General features: G+C 36.2%; 1 protein-coding gene across 2 annotated transcripts in view; it reads right to left on the bottom strand.

Annotated features, from left to right (window-relative positions):
- The window catches only part of LOC18431244 (Carbohydrate-binding-like fold), a 52,865-nt gene that overhangs the window by 18,426 nt on the left and 17,687 nt on the right, over positions 1 to 16,752 (bottom strand). For both annotated transcript variants that reach the window (XR_016049803.1, XM_011623904.3), the window contains exons 10-21: positions 14,004 to 14,119; positions 11,786 to 11,914; positions 5,691 to 5,762; positions 5,446 to 5,541; positions 5,192 to 5,269; positions 3,158 to 3,286; positions 2,749 to 2,925; positions 2,248 to 2,451; positions 1,996 to 2,109; positions 1,617 to 1,867; positions 723 to 768; positions 330 to 578 (exon numbers count right to left, since the gene is read on the bottom strand). Coding sequence is in view for 1 of the 2 variants with exons in the window: in XM_011623904.3 (XP_011622206.1) it covers positions 330 to 578; positions 723 to 768; positions 1,617 to 1,867; positions 1,996 to 2,109; positions 2,248 to 2,451; positions 2,749 to 2,925; positions 3,158 to 3,286; positions 5,192 to 5,269; positions 5,446 to 5,541; positions 5,691 to 5,762; positions 11,786 to 11,914; positions 14,004 to 14,119 (1,661 nt within the window). In the remaining variant the exon portion in view is untranslated. The remainder of the gene's footprint in view (positions 1 to 329; positions 579 to 722; positions 769 to 1,616; positions 1,868 to 1,995; positions 2,110 to 2,247; positions 2,452 to 2,748; positions 2,926 to 3,157; positions 3,287 to 5,191; positions 5,270 to 5,445; positions 5,542 to 5,690; positions 5,763 to 11,785; positions 11,915 to 14,003; positions 14,120 to 16,752) is intronic.

The raw sequence follows: 16,752 nt of genomic DNA, 5'->3' as shown, positions 1-16,752 counted from the left end.
GATCATTAGGCAGCTCTTATAAGTTCTAACCAAATCAGCCAGTCATAAGCAGATGAACTCAAAGAAACTTGATCAAGTTTTAAGAGCATTAGAAAGAAAATGCCCAAAACATAACAAAAAACATTAGTCCCAACAGAATGATATCCACTATATGATTTTACATTATCAAATAGAATGCAAAACAGATCTTGGTGCATATGCTCAAGAGTTGAGACTACAAAATTTCTAAAACATGCAGAACTATAATTATATGCCTACATTATATTACAAATTATCATTGTAATCACACTGAATTTTATTAAATTTGCATATTTCTACAAGTTACTAACCCTTGAAGCCTCAATGACATAACTTGTATCATCATATAAAGGCCCTGCAGAGAACAAACCATCTGATCCTGTTGAAGTTTCAAGAGCTAACTCCCCCTTCTGAAGAGGAGTATTGCTGCTATCACCTGATGCTATTATTCTGATATTAACCCCAAGAATAGGGGGAGAAACTGATCCTTCAATGTATAAACCCAACCGACCCACAAAAGGAGCAATAGCCGTTTGACAACCATCAGTTGCAACAGTAACCTAGTTATAAACAACAAAACAAATAATAAAAATCTCCTCACAAATACAGATGATGAAACAAGCCAACGATTTTTTTTCTTTCAATCTTAAAAGCAAAACAATCAACATGCAAGAAAAGCTCCTCTGTTGTTTAGAGATACTCACATGGCTTTTTCTCGGATAAAACAAGAATTTCTTTTCGATGTTGTTGCTGCAACAAATGACTGAAAATCAGTGAAGAAAGACACCACAGAGAAAATCGATATAAAATTAAATTCTGTTTTCCAATGATAACGAATACTTACTAGCTCAGAAAAAAATGAAAACATTCAGCATGAGGAAGAGGAAAATAATAGTTATCAAGGCAAAAAAGCCACAATATGTAGTCAATTTGGTAATCTAGGGTAAAATGGGTTTTGAGTACATTTCATTTGACATACTTTGGGATACAACACTGGCACAAAATAGTCACGACAAAGGTATGACATGCATAACATGGATGCGACAAAGAAACCATCAGGAGTGGGACATTTGTACAAATGTCTAGGTTAGGTGTATGTCTTTAATATGAATGAATGTCATTTCAGATCAGTAAAATGTCATACTGACAACAATCAAGATCATTCTTATACGCATTATTGCACTAAAATGAAGGACCAGACCGCAATAGATAACACACAGCCAACAACATGATGTAACAAAATGAAATAATCATAAATTATTACATAATCATCAATTAGTACTTCTTTTTACAACTACTATCATAAAGAATATGCGGAAAGTATAGATGTACTGTGTACAAAAGAATTTTGGATTACAATCTGATCGATACTTCAATCATTCATACTGTCCAAAAACAAAAAAGCTTCTATCAATTATAGCATTCCTAAACAACATTGGCAAATTGTTTTTCCTGTTTTACCTATACTTAAGTCATTTTTAAATTTTTCCAAATTTTTCTGTTTAATTTTATTTTGAGCATTCTTTTTTTCTAATAAGAAACTCACTCCTACAACCAGAAAAGTAAACATAAGAATATTTTCAGCCAATCCATTATACCTTGCATCCCGTGGAGAAAAGATAAGCTCGTCCCCAAGATTAGCCCACACTGAGTATTCATACAGTGCATAACTCCCAGATTCATCTTCATTAGATACATGCCTAACATGACTAACATCAACAACTGCATCATCCCTTCTCAATATGTCCACAATGAATCTTTCACTTAACTCAAAAGCCCCAGGGCACAAAGTTGGATCAACTTGGATCTCTCCTCTTACAAGGTACTTCTGCGCTGTTAGATATATAGGCTGCAAGAAAACATGAAACTAAATTGTTAAAATCAAATTAGAAGGCACATGCCTTGGTAAGAAAAACGCAGTAGGCTGGCAATCAAGAAATAGGTAAACGAAAAATAGAAGGGAAAATTTAACTTTACCAACGGTTTCAATGTGTCAAACTTCAATGATGAGATCCCAAAATGAATGCACGAGTTAACAAAATGAAGCTCATGCAGCCCGGGAGATTCTACACAAATCTGCTGTGAACCTTTCTGCAATACCAGGTATAATAAAAAAGTTAACATGATTTAAATGTGAATATGATGCAAAGAACATTATACGCCACTTAAATAATTTTCTTAAGAGCAAACGAGCTAAATGTTAAGCATTTCTTTCAGAAATTAAAATACCTGGATGTGTAAATTTAGTGGGGAAGTTTCAGGCTGGAGTATGTAGGAATCAACTTCATGGGTGGACATTATATTTATCAGGTAACCTTTCTGGACAAACACAATGCCTTTCTGATCTTCAGTTCCCACTTCCACATCAATAGTTTGCTGATCCCAGCACCAATCATCCTCCTTTTGCATATCAGATGAAGATTCATGTTTTACCTTGATGTATAACACAGATATTAGCAAAAGAAAAACCAGGGGAAACTCCAAAATATACATAAAGGAAACTCTGCAAATTTGTATCTCTACGCTATGTAGCAATTACGATTATTAATGCCCTAGAGGAACAAGGCAGTATCCGCATTGCTCGTGGATGGCAGATAGACAATCAATGCATATAGATAACTCATGCATCCTACAATATTCCTCAATGGACTCAAAAGGGAAGAGAAACAGATTCTGAAATAAAGAGCAGGAAAAATCAAATGGAAACGACAAGCACAGATATAATAGTACCTCAAGATGATACTTGCCAGGCAAAACTTTGGGGAACATGAAATTGCTACTCTCATCACCCAAGAATATTGTCTTTCTTTCGCCTGAATTTCTACCTCCCACGCTTACAAGTGAAATAAAAACTCTTGGCCTGCATTTCTCTTTGCAAACCACAGTGCCATGAATGTTGACCTGTGCCTTGAGTAGTAAAAACAAAATATAAGGGAGCCACTATAACTGCAAAGATGACGTTCAAATTCAGTAAAAAAGGCAGCAAAATAATCAAACCGGTTATGCAAAATACATTTTATAGCAGTTGAAGGAACCACAAGCTATGTGAGAGAAAGCAAGCACAACTCAAACACAGAAGACGAGCACCATAAAAAAATAAATCCAGGGGCAAGCATTTTAGTAGTGATATGGTACTTACCTGGGAAAATTCAACGTCAAGCAAAGGCATATCAACCACAACATCAATGTGAGGAGGCACAAAATGAATTCCAGAACTACTTTCTGATGCAATCGCCAGCGCAGATAGCCGATATTCACCAGGCAGAACCTACAGTAGAACGTAGTAATAAATCTGAGTAAAAGCATTAAACAGTCCAGCACAAATTGGGTGACCAAAAACATTACCAAGGGACATCAGAAAAGGTTAAAAAACAAAAGAAGGCAGCATATTTTTATAGTACATCCGTACGTCACAAATTAAAGAGTATACAGTATTTTTCCCCCCTTTGAATGTTAAAGAGTGTACAGGGTTAGTAAGGGCCAAAATGTACCATATGGATCATTTGAACCCTTTTACAATGATGTACAAACTGGACCTGTCTAGCTGGTTTGAACCACAAAACGGTGCCAAGTCAGGTCCAATCAGGTACCCGGACTAGTTGGTCCAACAAACCAGTCATGGACCAGCGGACCAGCCAGTCCACCGGTCCGGCTGGTCACTAAAAGGTCCATTTTCTTTTTTGTTGTCTAAAAGGTCCATTTTTTACTTTTCTATAGTTTCAGTAAAAAGGAGTTCTAAGGGAGATTTTCCTTTGACCTTTTTGGTTTTCTATGTGGGGCGTTTTGATAAAAGGGATTAGGGACTCAGTGGGGTATTAAAAGAAAAAGACTTTTAGAGAGACAAAGGATTCGACGATGTTCTCTCTCTCTCTCTCTCTCAACCTAAAGAACCATGGAGCTAAGGGCAAAATCCAGCCACTTTTTTTATCAAAATCCTGTCAAAAGGAGGAAATCTTCAACCCCGAAATAAGTGTTTGTGATATATTTAAGGTTTTTCTACTTTGAGTTAAAGACAATCAACAGATAAGGAAAAAAATTGGTTTTTGGATTTAGTGATTTCACATAAAACTGTTTAGCACACTCGTTTTGATTTATTGTCTATTGAAGGGATTTTACAATATGTAAAAGCCCTTAATTGTAAAACTGAAAATGCACAAAAAGAAAATAGAAAATTTTTTGTACAATTTTTTCAATTATGGCTTTTATATTTTAAGGGGTTTAGCAATTTGAAAAAACCTTAAAATAAAGAAAATGAAAAAGAAAAAAAGGCAGAAATTTATTTCATGCAATTATTTTTTTGCAGTTTTTATTTTGGAATATTAAGAGCTTTTTACAATTTCTAAAAGCCCTAAAAATATAAACCCGTAAATACAAAAATAATAAAACAGAAATTTATTGTTTGCAATTTTTCACTCACACAAAATACCTAAAGAAAGATCAGTGTCCATATAAATCAACCAATATATAAAATGCATTTGTGATTTAACTGGTTGTCAAAAGTCAAGCATATGCCCATTCCCATTCTAAACCACATGACTTAGTGAACCGCATGACTTAGGGTTCGATCTCCTGCCCTGAAAAACTTGAGGCCCATTTACTTGCCTATGCTTCTAAGGTCAAGATATAAGGGGAAAACTTGGGCCCAGTTTCACATTTTGTCAATTCTTTAGCATATGTGGTTTCACATTTTGCATAATAAGGGCCATATAAGAGAATCCTGATCATATGCTTAATGCAACTGTTTATCATCTTATGACCAAGATACTTGTGGCGTACACAAAATTGAAAATCAGGAACCAACTTCTTTTATAAAATAGCATTCATCATCATCATCATCATTATCAGAGCCTTTTTCCAACCATTTTGGGTCGGCTACACAAATCCTTATCCGTCGTTCTATTCTATCAAGGGCATACCCTCAATGAGGCCATAAGGCCCCATATCTTTTCTCATTACTTTCAACCATATCCTTTTTAGACTACCCACTGCCCTTTGAAAAATAGTATTGAAAGCAAAAAATTATCTCTAGCTTCATTATCCCAAGTTTGTAGAAGTTACATGTTTTTGACGCCATTGCCCAGAGACCAGACAAACCATAATCTTGGGAAACAAGCATTGCACTACTAAGTAGAAAATTAGACAATTATATCAAGATCAACACAAATTAGCAAACCTCAAAGCAAAAATTTCCATTCTCATCCATTTGTTTGACTTGAGGCTTGACATTTGCTGGCCCATGTGTCAATGCCACCTGGCAGTTATCAAAATAGATCAGGCTGGGTGGAGTAACTGAATGGAAGCAAGACAGCCAACCCATAATTTACTGAGCTAGACAAAGCATCAGTAGGGCACCCTTGCGCACAAAACACACACACACACACATGTAAAATAGAAAGAGAGATGATAGAATAATATATAACTTCTCACCTTTGCTTTGTAATCTGCATTAACCAATCTAACCATGCCGCATAGATCATAGTGGGTTGCTTTGATATCTGGAAGTGATGCCATATTTGGCAAAACCTAAGAAGTAGCACAAAACGATTTTTTTAATGAAGAAAAAGACAATGAATATTAAGAAACACCAAAGAGAACAATATTTCTAGCAAATTTTCTTGTGCAGGATAAATCAAATAATTTATAGCAGTTCTAAGAAACAACAAAATAGTTACCTTGATACTCTCCAAACCATTGAACTTGCAGTGATTCTTTTCTGCTGTAATTGTGTAATGCGTAGATGTAACCTGGCAAACCACAACAAAGGAGTCGTAAGTAGAGATTTTACTAAAAGAACATCTAAAAGTGCCCTAATAATGTATGGGATCCATATCCTTCATTCATGAATGCCAGCCTCAGCTAGCAACTGCCTTATCCACAAATCCTTTTAAAATCAGAAAGCAACAGCCAAACTGGGACTGGCCACACCAATCATTTTCAAACATATAATGAATGCATTTGTTTCAAGAGTGAGGGACATGAGAAATATTGGCACATATTGCATGAGCAATGTTAAAAAATTCAGTCACCCTAATATAGGCCTAGGTGGATGCCTTAGGCGGACGTGATTCAAGGCGCCCACCAAGCCAAGGTGGGTGCGTAGTGCCACCCCATTATAAAAATAAATAAATAAATAAAAGAGTAAAGCCCCTTTAGAATGATTAACTCAAGTGTTTGATACAAATAAAGCGAAGCAGAAAAAGATGATGGCCTCTAAATGTTCAATACAAAACCTATCTCTCTCACGCATACACACAGACACACATGGAACCATATGGTCTCTCTAATCATATAAGAAGAAATAGAACAAGATGACTCGCAAGTGTTCGATACGAAACCTCTCTCTCTCTCTCTCTCTCTCTCTCTCTCTCTCTCTCTCTCTCTCTCCACATATAAGATAAGAAAAAGAAGATGACCCTTTAGGTGTTTGATGCGAACCCTCGCACACTATATATATATATATATATATATATATATATATATATATATATATATATATATATATATATCATAACCTTCTCCCCACTATTTAGTACCAGCTACACGAATCCTGGTCCGCCATTTTGCGTTATCAAGGGTTATACCCATAGTGAGAACATAAGTCTCCATATCTTTTCTCACTACTTCCAACCATGTCTTTTTGGGCCTACCCCTTGCCCTTTTTAAGCCTTCCACTTTAATTAACTCGCACATCCTAATAGGTGTTGTACTGGGCCTGCACTACACATGACCAGCCTACCTAATTCTACTTATCCTCATCTTATTGCCTATTGGAGCCACACCTAAGTTCTCCCGAATGTATTTATTTCGAATTCTATCCCTTCTTGTCTTGTCACTCATCCATCTCAACATCCTCATCTCAGCTACACTCATCCTATGATTATGTTGCTTCTTGGCCGCCCAACATTATGCCTCCTAAAGCAAAGTTGGCCTCACAATTGTCCTATAGAACATGCCCTTAGCTTCATTGGTATGCGGCGATCACATAAAACTCTGATTATTAATCTCTACTTTGCCCACCCAACTCTAATTCTATGTGTGACATCTTCCTCAATCTCTCCATTTTCTTAGTATAATCCCAAGATATCGAAAGTTCGCTCTTTTTTGGTATTTCGTGGTCGTCAATCTCAACTACTTCGTCTCTATTCCTATTATTACTAAACTTGCATTCCATATACTATTTCTTAGTTTAGCTAATTTTAAAACCTTTTAATATTCTAACGCGTCTCTCCAAAGTTCTAACTTGGTATTGATGCCACTTCGGGTCTCATTGATCAAAACTATGTCATCCGCGAACAATATCACCACACTACCTCTTCTTGGAGGTGCGTAGTTATGTCGCCCATAACTAAGACAAGAGAAATGGGCTCAACACTGACCCCTGATGTAAACTTATTCTCATTGAAAACTCACTCATCTCTCCACTAGTCATTCGCGCGCTAACTAGCGGTCCCTCGTACATCTCTCACCAAGTCGATGTAGTATTTGGAAACTCATTTATTTTCCAACACCCACCAACTTTACATCTCGAGGTACTCTATCATAAACTTTTTCTAGATCACTAAAGATGTGGAGGTCTTTCCCCTTCGCTCTAAACTTCCCAATAAGTTGCCTCAGTAAGAAAATAACCTCAATTATTGAGCTTCCTAGCATAAAACAGAATTGGTTTTATGATACACTCATTTCATACTTTAGTCGTTGCTCAATCACTCTCTCTGATAGCTTTATAGTGCGGCTTATAAGTTTGATCCTTCGATAGTTCGCACAAATATGTATGTCTTCTTTGTTCTTATAAATAGGTACCACAATACTTTTCCTCCATTCATCTAGCATTTTCTTTGTTCTCAATACCTAATTGAACATCTTGGTTAGCCAATCAATACCAAACTCCCCTATGTACTTCCAAATTACTATCTGGTCCTAAAGCCTTTGATCATCTTCAAAGATTTTTTCACTTATCCTATGAATGCATCTATGACCTCCGCCCACATTTACGCCAAAGGTGCCTTTTACCGTTGTGTTCTCATTATGTTCATTATTTAATAATTTTTTAAAATAAATTCTCCACCTTTCGTTGACATCTTCATTCTTCACCAAGACCCTTTGATCATCACTCTTAATGCATTTAATATGGTTTAAATCCTTACATTTTTTTCTTTCTCATTTTTACTAATTTGAAGATATCTTTTTGACCTTTTCTTGTACGTAGTTTACTGTATAGATTATCATATGCCTTAAGTTTAACCTTACTTACTATTTACATAGCATATTTATATTCTTCTAAATTTTGATCATTTCTGTACATTGCCCATTTTTATAACACGATTGTTTATCACTAATTGCCTTCTGAACCTCGTACTCCACTTCCAAGTTCCCTTATAGGAATTTCTTTCCCTCTAGTTTCTCCTAAAACTTCTTTTGCATTGTCTCAATACAGTCATCCATCTCATTTCACATAATGTTGACCTCAAGTATAGAGTTCAATTTTTCTTTTTTAACTAATTTATCCCTAAATAAGTTTATTTTCGCATTTTTTAAATTCCACCACCGAGTTTTTGGACACCTATTAATTTCATCCCTTCTCTTCCATCTTTTGGTGCAGATGTCTATAACCACGAGTCTATGTTGCGTGGTCAAACTATCTCTTGGGATAACATTGCAATCTTTCCATAATGGTCAATCTACCTTCTTAACTAGGAAGAAGTCTATATGGCATTTATACAATCCACTTTTATAGGTTATTAAATGTTCATCTCGCTTTTTAAAGTAAATGTTTGTTATTGCAAGGCCATAGGCCATAACAAAATTTAGAATAGCCTTACTTATATCATTTCTTTCACCAAACCCATATCCCCCGTGTACCCCTTCATATCCTCTACTATCCTTCCCTACATGACCATTTAAGCCCCCTTCTAAAATAGTCCTCTCTCCATCTAGTATGCCTTAGATTAGTCTATCCAAGTCCTCCCAAAATTGTCTCTTAATTGTATCATCTAGTCCTACTTGTGGTGAATACACACTAGTTATGTTAATTATCTATCCCCCCAATACAAGTTTAATTAATAGAAGCATACCATCAACTCTCTCGACATTAACAACTTTATCTTCTAAATCCTTGTCTGCTATTATACCTAAGGCATTTTTTTATTATTATCCTTTCTTATATACCAAAGTTTATAACCATCTAATTTTTTAAGCTTTTTTCCTTTCCGCTTAGTTTCATATAGACAAGCTATGTTTATTCTCCTTCGTCTCATTGTATCCACTAACTCTATACTCTTACCTGTAAGCGTCCCTACATTCCATGTGGCTAGACAAATCCTATTTGCTTAGACTAGCTTCTTTACCTGTGCTCGTCCATACTCTTACCTGTAAGAGTTCCAGATGCTTAGATCTACACCTTAGAAGGATATTTTTCCTTTCCAAAAGTTTTAACTAGCTTTATTATCATTAAATTAACAATGTTAAAAAAAGGAACAAATTGATTTTGAATTCGTAAAGGCTTAGATCTTGAAATTCACCAAATGGAGGGTCTAAATTCATTGTTGCAGGGGACTCATTTTGACTATATCTAAGGTGCAAATTGAATTTAATTTTTGTTTTGGGGGAGTGATTAATTTTGCAGGGGACTCATTTTGACTATGTATGCAAATTATGGGGCCACACAAATGCCATAAACGTGGTGTTCTAGAAGTGTGGTTTCATTATATTTTAATGACACAGTGACATGAGATAATTTCTCCTCATTTCATGCAACAGTTCTATAATAATATAATAAAACAATCTAAAAAAACCACCTTAGGGCCATTTGTTTGACCTCAAGTTTTAAATATACTCTTTTCATTCTAATGAACAATTACATAAAAAGCAAAATCTGAAAACACATACTAAAAAGTGCTTTTTAGCCACATTAATATAGACTGCCCATTTTAATGAGATGCTTAGATCTAGGGCCAAGAAGGATTTTTTTCAACTCCAAAATTTTTAGATATAACTAGATTAACAATGTTAAAAAGCAAAAAAAATTGATTCTGAATTCGTAAAGGCCTAGATCTTGAAATTCACCAAATGGATGGTCGAGATTCATTGTTTGGAGGGCACTCATTTTAACCATATCTGGAGTGCAAATGGAATTTACTTTCTAGGGATCGATTATTGGGATGAAGACGGTGTGTGTGCAAATTTTGGGGTCATACAAATGCCACAAACATGGTTTTTTATAAGTATGGTTTCACTATATTACAATGACATGCATATATATATATATATATATATATATATATATATATATATATATATATATATATATATATATATATATAGGGAAAATATATCATGTCATCATATCATTTTAATATAATGAAATCACACTTCTAGAAAACCATGTTTGTGGGTTTTGTATGACCCCACACCCCCCCCAAACCCCGGACGTCTTCGGCCACCCAATTATATGGGTGACCGGTTAGACTAGCAGGACCCTTGGCCGCCTAGACGGTCGCCTCTGCCTTTTTTAACATCATGCATGAGCTATTAATTACTCATGAGTGATGGATTCAAGCCATAGAAGGTGGAGCTTGAATACAAAGTGAATAATGTGAGGGCTTCTAAGCATGTGAACTAGGTAACTGTGGCCCATAGACATGGCAATGTGGGTTTGACAGCAAGTGGAGAAGGTGGATGGGGTAGGGACACTCGTGTGTCATGCATTACTTTCTTAAATTTGGTGACAAAGGTCCAACATTCATTTGGGACTCAAAGAGGGAGAGTGTAAGCTGTCTTAACTTGTCCCATATCATTTTTCATCATAAAAGATACACCTTCTCTGTAGTTCCTAGAGAAACCCTTAAATGATCCCTCTGCTTCCTAGCATCAATTTTGAACCCTTTCTCATTCTGAGCCAATTCCCAGAAATTTAGCCTCTTTGACTGTAGAGCTCCACCATATTTGGAACACCCAGATCCTAAGCATCACCAAGAAGGCAAGACTAAACAAAAAGAATTGTTTGTGACCCAACAATCTTTGTCTAGAGTTGCTAAGAGCAACTCAGAAAGTTTCGACCAAGAGAAGGTTATAAATACATGAAAGTTCAGGACTGGAAATATGAGGAAGAATAAAGTTGAACTGAGATTTCTTTTTGAAAGAAAGACAACTATTATAACAGGAAGAATATTCAAGCTTCCGATAGCAGGAACATTTTTCTGTAAAGCCAGGACAATATTATGAACACAGTCATTGAGAGTTCATAAGAATCCAAATGCCCACAAACACATCTATGTTGCATTGGTATTTGAAATTGGCATCTGTGTCCAATCGTTTGAGAATTGTGAAAAACAGATTTAGTTTTTCTTCTCAAAAAAAGGGAAATTTATCAAGACACCCATGAGAAATGCATTATTTAACATTTTATACATTTGTAACTATTCCAACTAATGATCATGTGCCTTTTCATAGGTATTTTGAAATAAAATCAAACTGTGGGGTAACATATTAAATAATTTATCTCTTATAAATTTTTATACATTTGTAACGATTCCAACTCATGATCATGTGCCTTTTGATAGGTATTTTGAAATAAAATCAAACTATGTTGGGTAAACTTATTAAAAAATTTATCTCTTATAGGTATTTGATAAATTTGTCAAAAAGAAAAAAAAAAAGGGAAAAGCAGATGTAGAGTGGTGGCCACTGTATATCCATATCCATGCCCCATAGGGACATCTATAATGACATCCATGGACTAATATTTTATAATAAAATTAACCAACTCTACCTGATCAAGTTTATAATAGCCCTGAGCATCTGTGATACACTTTTCATGACCATCAACAATTATTTTGACAGCTTCAACCCCAATTCCCTTGTGATCCACAACACGTCCACCAATTGAAAATCCAGTAACCTGACAAAGAAAAGTACAAGGAGAAAAGGTATGCTTGTAAGATTAACTTCAATGACATGCACAAATAATATAAGAGGGTTGTAAGTGTGAGGATTAAAGAATAGATCTTCTAACCATAAAAATAGAAGAATATAAAAATTTCAGCAGAGAGGTGCCACACAAAACAGCATATTTGCAGCTCATTTTTTTCATAATATCAGATAGATCATTTTTTGTCTTGAAGTACAGCAACCAAGTTGACAATCACTGTTTATGCGCAACCTCTATTCACAAGTTAAAGTTGAATATATCTAGATGCGCACAAGCAGGGATTTTCGCATTTGCATGTGCAGAATAGAGTCACATGCACACTTTGCACATGTAAATCATAGCATTTGATTATTTGCTGTCTTTTGATGAATTAATGAGAGTTTGTCAAAATCATGAAGAGTTGAGTTATATTTTAGAAATGGTAACCTGTGCTGTAAGCACAGGACCAATAGAAAGAACTTACATAACAATAGAAAGTCGGGAATGTGTTTTTGGAAAGTATTAACTGTCGAGGAAGTCGGGAATGTTGAGTTTGTTATCCAACATGCAAAGCCGAAATTTCCAGACCCTTATCAAAAGAACATAGCCATGTATATGATTGAAAATTAAACCTCTACATAACATTCAACAAGATGTATATAACATGCAGAAGTTTGTATCTTTTTTTCTGTTTTTTGATAGGTAACTTCAGTTATGGTGGACTGGCAGATTGGGACCTACCAAGGCAGTTAGTTAATATGAACAGGAGACACAACCCGAGGACTTTCTTGTTGCAATATTCAAAGCTGATGCACAGCTCCCAAACTTAACTATTTCTAGGAATTTTGGTCTATATGGGTGTGTGCTTAACTTTGGAAACAGTATACGTATTTCTAGAGCATTATGTTCAATTGGAAGTTGCATTGAAGCATTGGGAGCATGCGTTTTGGGTAATTGGGTTGAAACATGGGGGGCAGGCATTTTGGGGAATTACTGCATGTGTTTTGGGTTTGCATGGGCAGATTTCTTCCTCATGAATTGGAAAAGACCAACATTCCAATAAGTTCGGTTTTCATTTTAGTAAAAAGAAAGCTTGGAGAGACAGTCTGGAGGGTCTTATCCAAGGGGCTTTATGGAAGGACGAATTTGCAGTTTTGAGTTGATTATTAAACGACCGTAAGAGGCAGAAAGCATCTTTTGAGCTCCCTCCTAGTCATTGATTGCTCTCTCTATGGTTTTCAACAATCTCTTTTTGGATTTTTTGGCATTATTTCATTTCCATGTTGAACTCTTTCTACCAGTTAGTTTTTTCTTTTCGGGTGAATTTCTACCATTTAGTTACTATTACCAAGGTGTTAACTGACTTTAGAGAGAGTAAGTCTTGCGCTATTGTTGGTTTACATCAAAAGCAGTCTCACAGGATTTGGAAAACATATATGTTGACCCTGACCAAATCCAACTAATGAAAAAAAAAAAGAGAGACCTGCACTGGCAATTCTAGAAGGTTGTTTTTTTTTCTGAAACTAAAGGATGGCAAATAAAAACGTACTAGAAACACAAGGAGATTGCTTAGATCATGTCTGTGAAGGAAGAATACAATAATAGATAGAAAGTCAGCCTTATCTAGTAAACTCTGCATTCGCACATGAGTGCAAAAATAAACTACATAGAATTTTTGTGATTGCAGACCTTTTCAATAGCAGAAAAAGCTTTCGCTTTTCTCATCTTTCCTTTATAGAGAGAATGCTAAATGAAATTTTGAATGGGTTCTAATCATTTGGCTGCAAACAGCCTTCAATTATATATGAAGCAAAAAACCTCACAATGATTTGGATGATAAGATTTGAAAGTATGCAATCTGAATGCCATGCAGTACAAACTTACTCCCCCACAATAGAGAGAAAAAAGGAATTCAGATTTCAAATAATGACTATTTTTCAGCAAGGAAAATCCTCCAACAAAAAAGAGAAAAAAAGACAGTTTCCAAACATGGACCATTGTACAACAAATCTACTATTAGTTTGCAACCTCACAAAACCATGCTGCTTACCTGGAATTTTGTTTTTTGAGAGATGCTTACCTGGAATTTTTGGGGAACAGTAACATGAAAATGATCAACAGTTACATCTATGGAAGGAGGCGAGACAGCAAACACTGTATTCTCTCCCTTGTAGTAGGGCAAAAGCTTGTAAACCCCTGCATACATGTGTACAGTACTTTGACATGAAAATGGTGATAGATAGAATTTAACCTAACCAAACGCATGTTTTTATTATTATTATTATTCGTTTTGAGTAGCTGAAAGCTTGCAATTGACCGAGTAAATAAAGCCCAGCGATACAATATGCAGAGAGTGTTCTGATTTGATAATTGTAATAATTAATCCATCACAAAGGCAAGTTGTCATTAAAATGAAATTTAATTATGAACATTCTCAGTGTTCCTGTACATGGAAAACATAAAAGACCATAAATGAACAATATAAATCAAATAATACTAGTGGAAACCTTTGCAACAGAATTCTAGCTGTCAAAGTATCCCAATTCTGCAGTAATTGAATTCTAAATCTCAAAGACTTAAAATAGCGAAGTTTTTGTAACCAAAGTATATGATTGGAATACTGTGATTGAATGATAAGGTCCACAGTTGGACATAGATTAGGAGACTTCTGCCTATTTTAATAATTTCTTCTTTTTTTTAGTAATATATTTTTCTTATTTAGATTCTCAAACATTCTAACTAGAAAGGACCAGATTTCTTTCTTTGAATTGAGTTAATTTGTTGGCCACGTATTACTGATTTGTCACCCAAATTAGTAAAGGCCCTAGGACAGATTTATTGCTAAGAATGAAATAACAGTGGATATTTTGACCTATACTTGTGTTGATTACAATACGAGGTGTTGATTCCTCTCTTTCGTGGTGTTGAAGCCATTATTTCTTACGTATTAACTTTCGATTCTTAGAAAGATCAAAATCCTGTAATTCCAGGTACTTTATCCACTTCCCCATCTTCTATCATTTTATTTCTTCAACCCACGCCACTTTATATCCCCTCTCTGTCATCTCTTCTTGTTACCCTCCCTTTCCCATCCAACAACCCACAACTCGTAAAGCAAGGACCTACTCATCCCTCTTCTCAAGCTATCTTCTCCTTTTTCTTTTCTTTTTTTCTGAGCTTAGAAGTTTAGCTTGTACTACCATAGTAAATATTATGAACAATAGGTATCGAAGTATTTAGAGAACAGGTATGTAGTTTGTTGGATGGGAAAGGGAGGGTAACAAGAAGAGATGACAGAGAGGGGATATAAAGTGGCGTGGGTTGAAGAAATAAAATGGTAGAAGATGGGAAGGAGGCCTCGCAGTATTTAGAGAACGGGTAGTAGAGAACACAGATCGTAGTAGAGAACACAGATCATGTCACTAAATAAAATGATAGAAGCCTTCAATCATTTGGCTGCAAACAGCCTTCAGGTGCTCAAAGTGACATGATCTGTGTGCAAAATGGGAAGGAGGCCTCGCAGTATTTAGAGAACAGGTAGTAGAGAGAAGAGAATCTGTTCACCCTCAGTCAAAAAAGAGTAGATCAACAGAATGGTTCACCCTTCGTCCAAAAAAAGTAGGTGAACCTCCTTAGCAGCCCATCCCTCAAAAAGTATCCATGGCAACTAGTGCTGTGTGAAGCTTGTGCTAGTGGCACCCTCTCTTGTGCATTGGCAGCAGAGTTCCCTGCAGCCTGCTGTGATAGAAGCTGCTTGGAAAGGCCCGCATATATGAAAGATGTGATAAAAAATCCATTCAAGTCAGAAAAACATCGTGACTGTCCCCCTCGCCAATTAATGGTGATCCTGAGGATGCATCACATCTGTTGAGACGTTCTAGGAGTAATGCATAGCCTGGACCATTGTCGAGTCAGAAAAGCCGAGGGGGGCAGAGGAGGTAATGTTTTGGCCCACTGAATTTCTGAGTAGCCCACCTTAATCTGCGCAACATGGAATACCCAAAGAACACCCATATATATTAAGCTTTATGGCTCCTGTTTGGGGTGGTCGCCATAGAGAGGATCTGATGATTCTCAATGTCCATGAGAATAGGATGGATTTCCCGTTTGTCACAAAATCCAAACTTGTGAAACCAATGTTTCGTTTCGTACCTAAGACCAGAAGATGGTTCAGGAACTAAATCTTTCCTTGATTGCCTTCACCAATTCTTCTTTTCCTTCGAAAATATGACAGTTGTATTGAAGCCAGGTGGACCAAATGCTCCCCATTATCAACACTCTCCATAATAGGCCTGTCTTTGGGCAGAGTGGTAAGTAGAAGGCATAAAGGGTTGGTCTACACTGTGAGAGGTCACCCATGGCTATTTAAACGACTTCAGCACTGAGGCCCATTGCTATAAACAGCAGGCAGAGCTAAAGGGAATAGTAGAACAAGGATACCAAGAAAATCCCACTGCAGGTTGTTTACCAGAACATCCATTCTGCCGCATATTTGACTAAGAATTTGTAGTGTAGTGCCCAGCAGCACGGCAAATTCTTGTTGTTTCTTGGTCTGTTAGGGCCCTTCTGAAGATTGGATTCCATACTAAAGTTCCTCCAAGACCCTCATATGCCTGGTCAATCTTGCCTCTCGCAAGTTTATCAGATTGTAGAGGCCCGGAAATTGTTCAAGAAGTTTTTGTCACCCAAACATAGGTACTCCTAGAAGTGTAGCTTATCTCATTCTCTCGGGATGATTCTCATATTGCCTCAAGAATTTCTAGTGGCTAATTCAGAGGCTTTGCCAGCCCCAAAGAACAGCTGCTGGGATATCTCTTAAGGAACCAACC

This window comes from Amborella trichopoda, chromosome 2 (assembly GCF_054954075.1).
Source record: "Amborella trichopoda isolate Santa Cruz 75 chromosome 2, AtrichopodaSantaCruz75HAP2 v2.0, whole genome shotgun sequence".
In the NCBI taxonomy this organism is placed as follows: Eukaryota; Viridiplantae; Streptophyta; class Magnoliopsida; order Amborellales; family Amborellaceae; genus Amborella; species Amborella trichopoda.
This window is presented reverse-complemented; position numbering and strand designations above follow the sequence as displayed.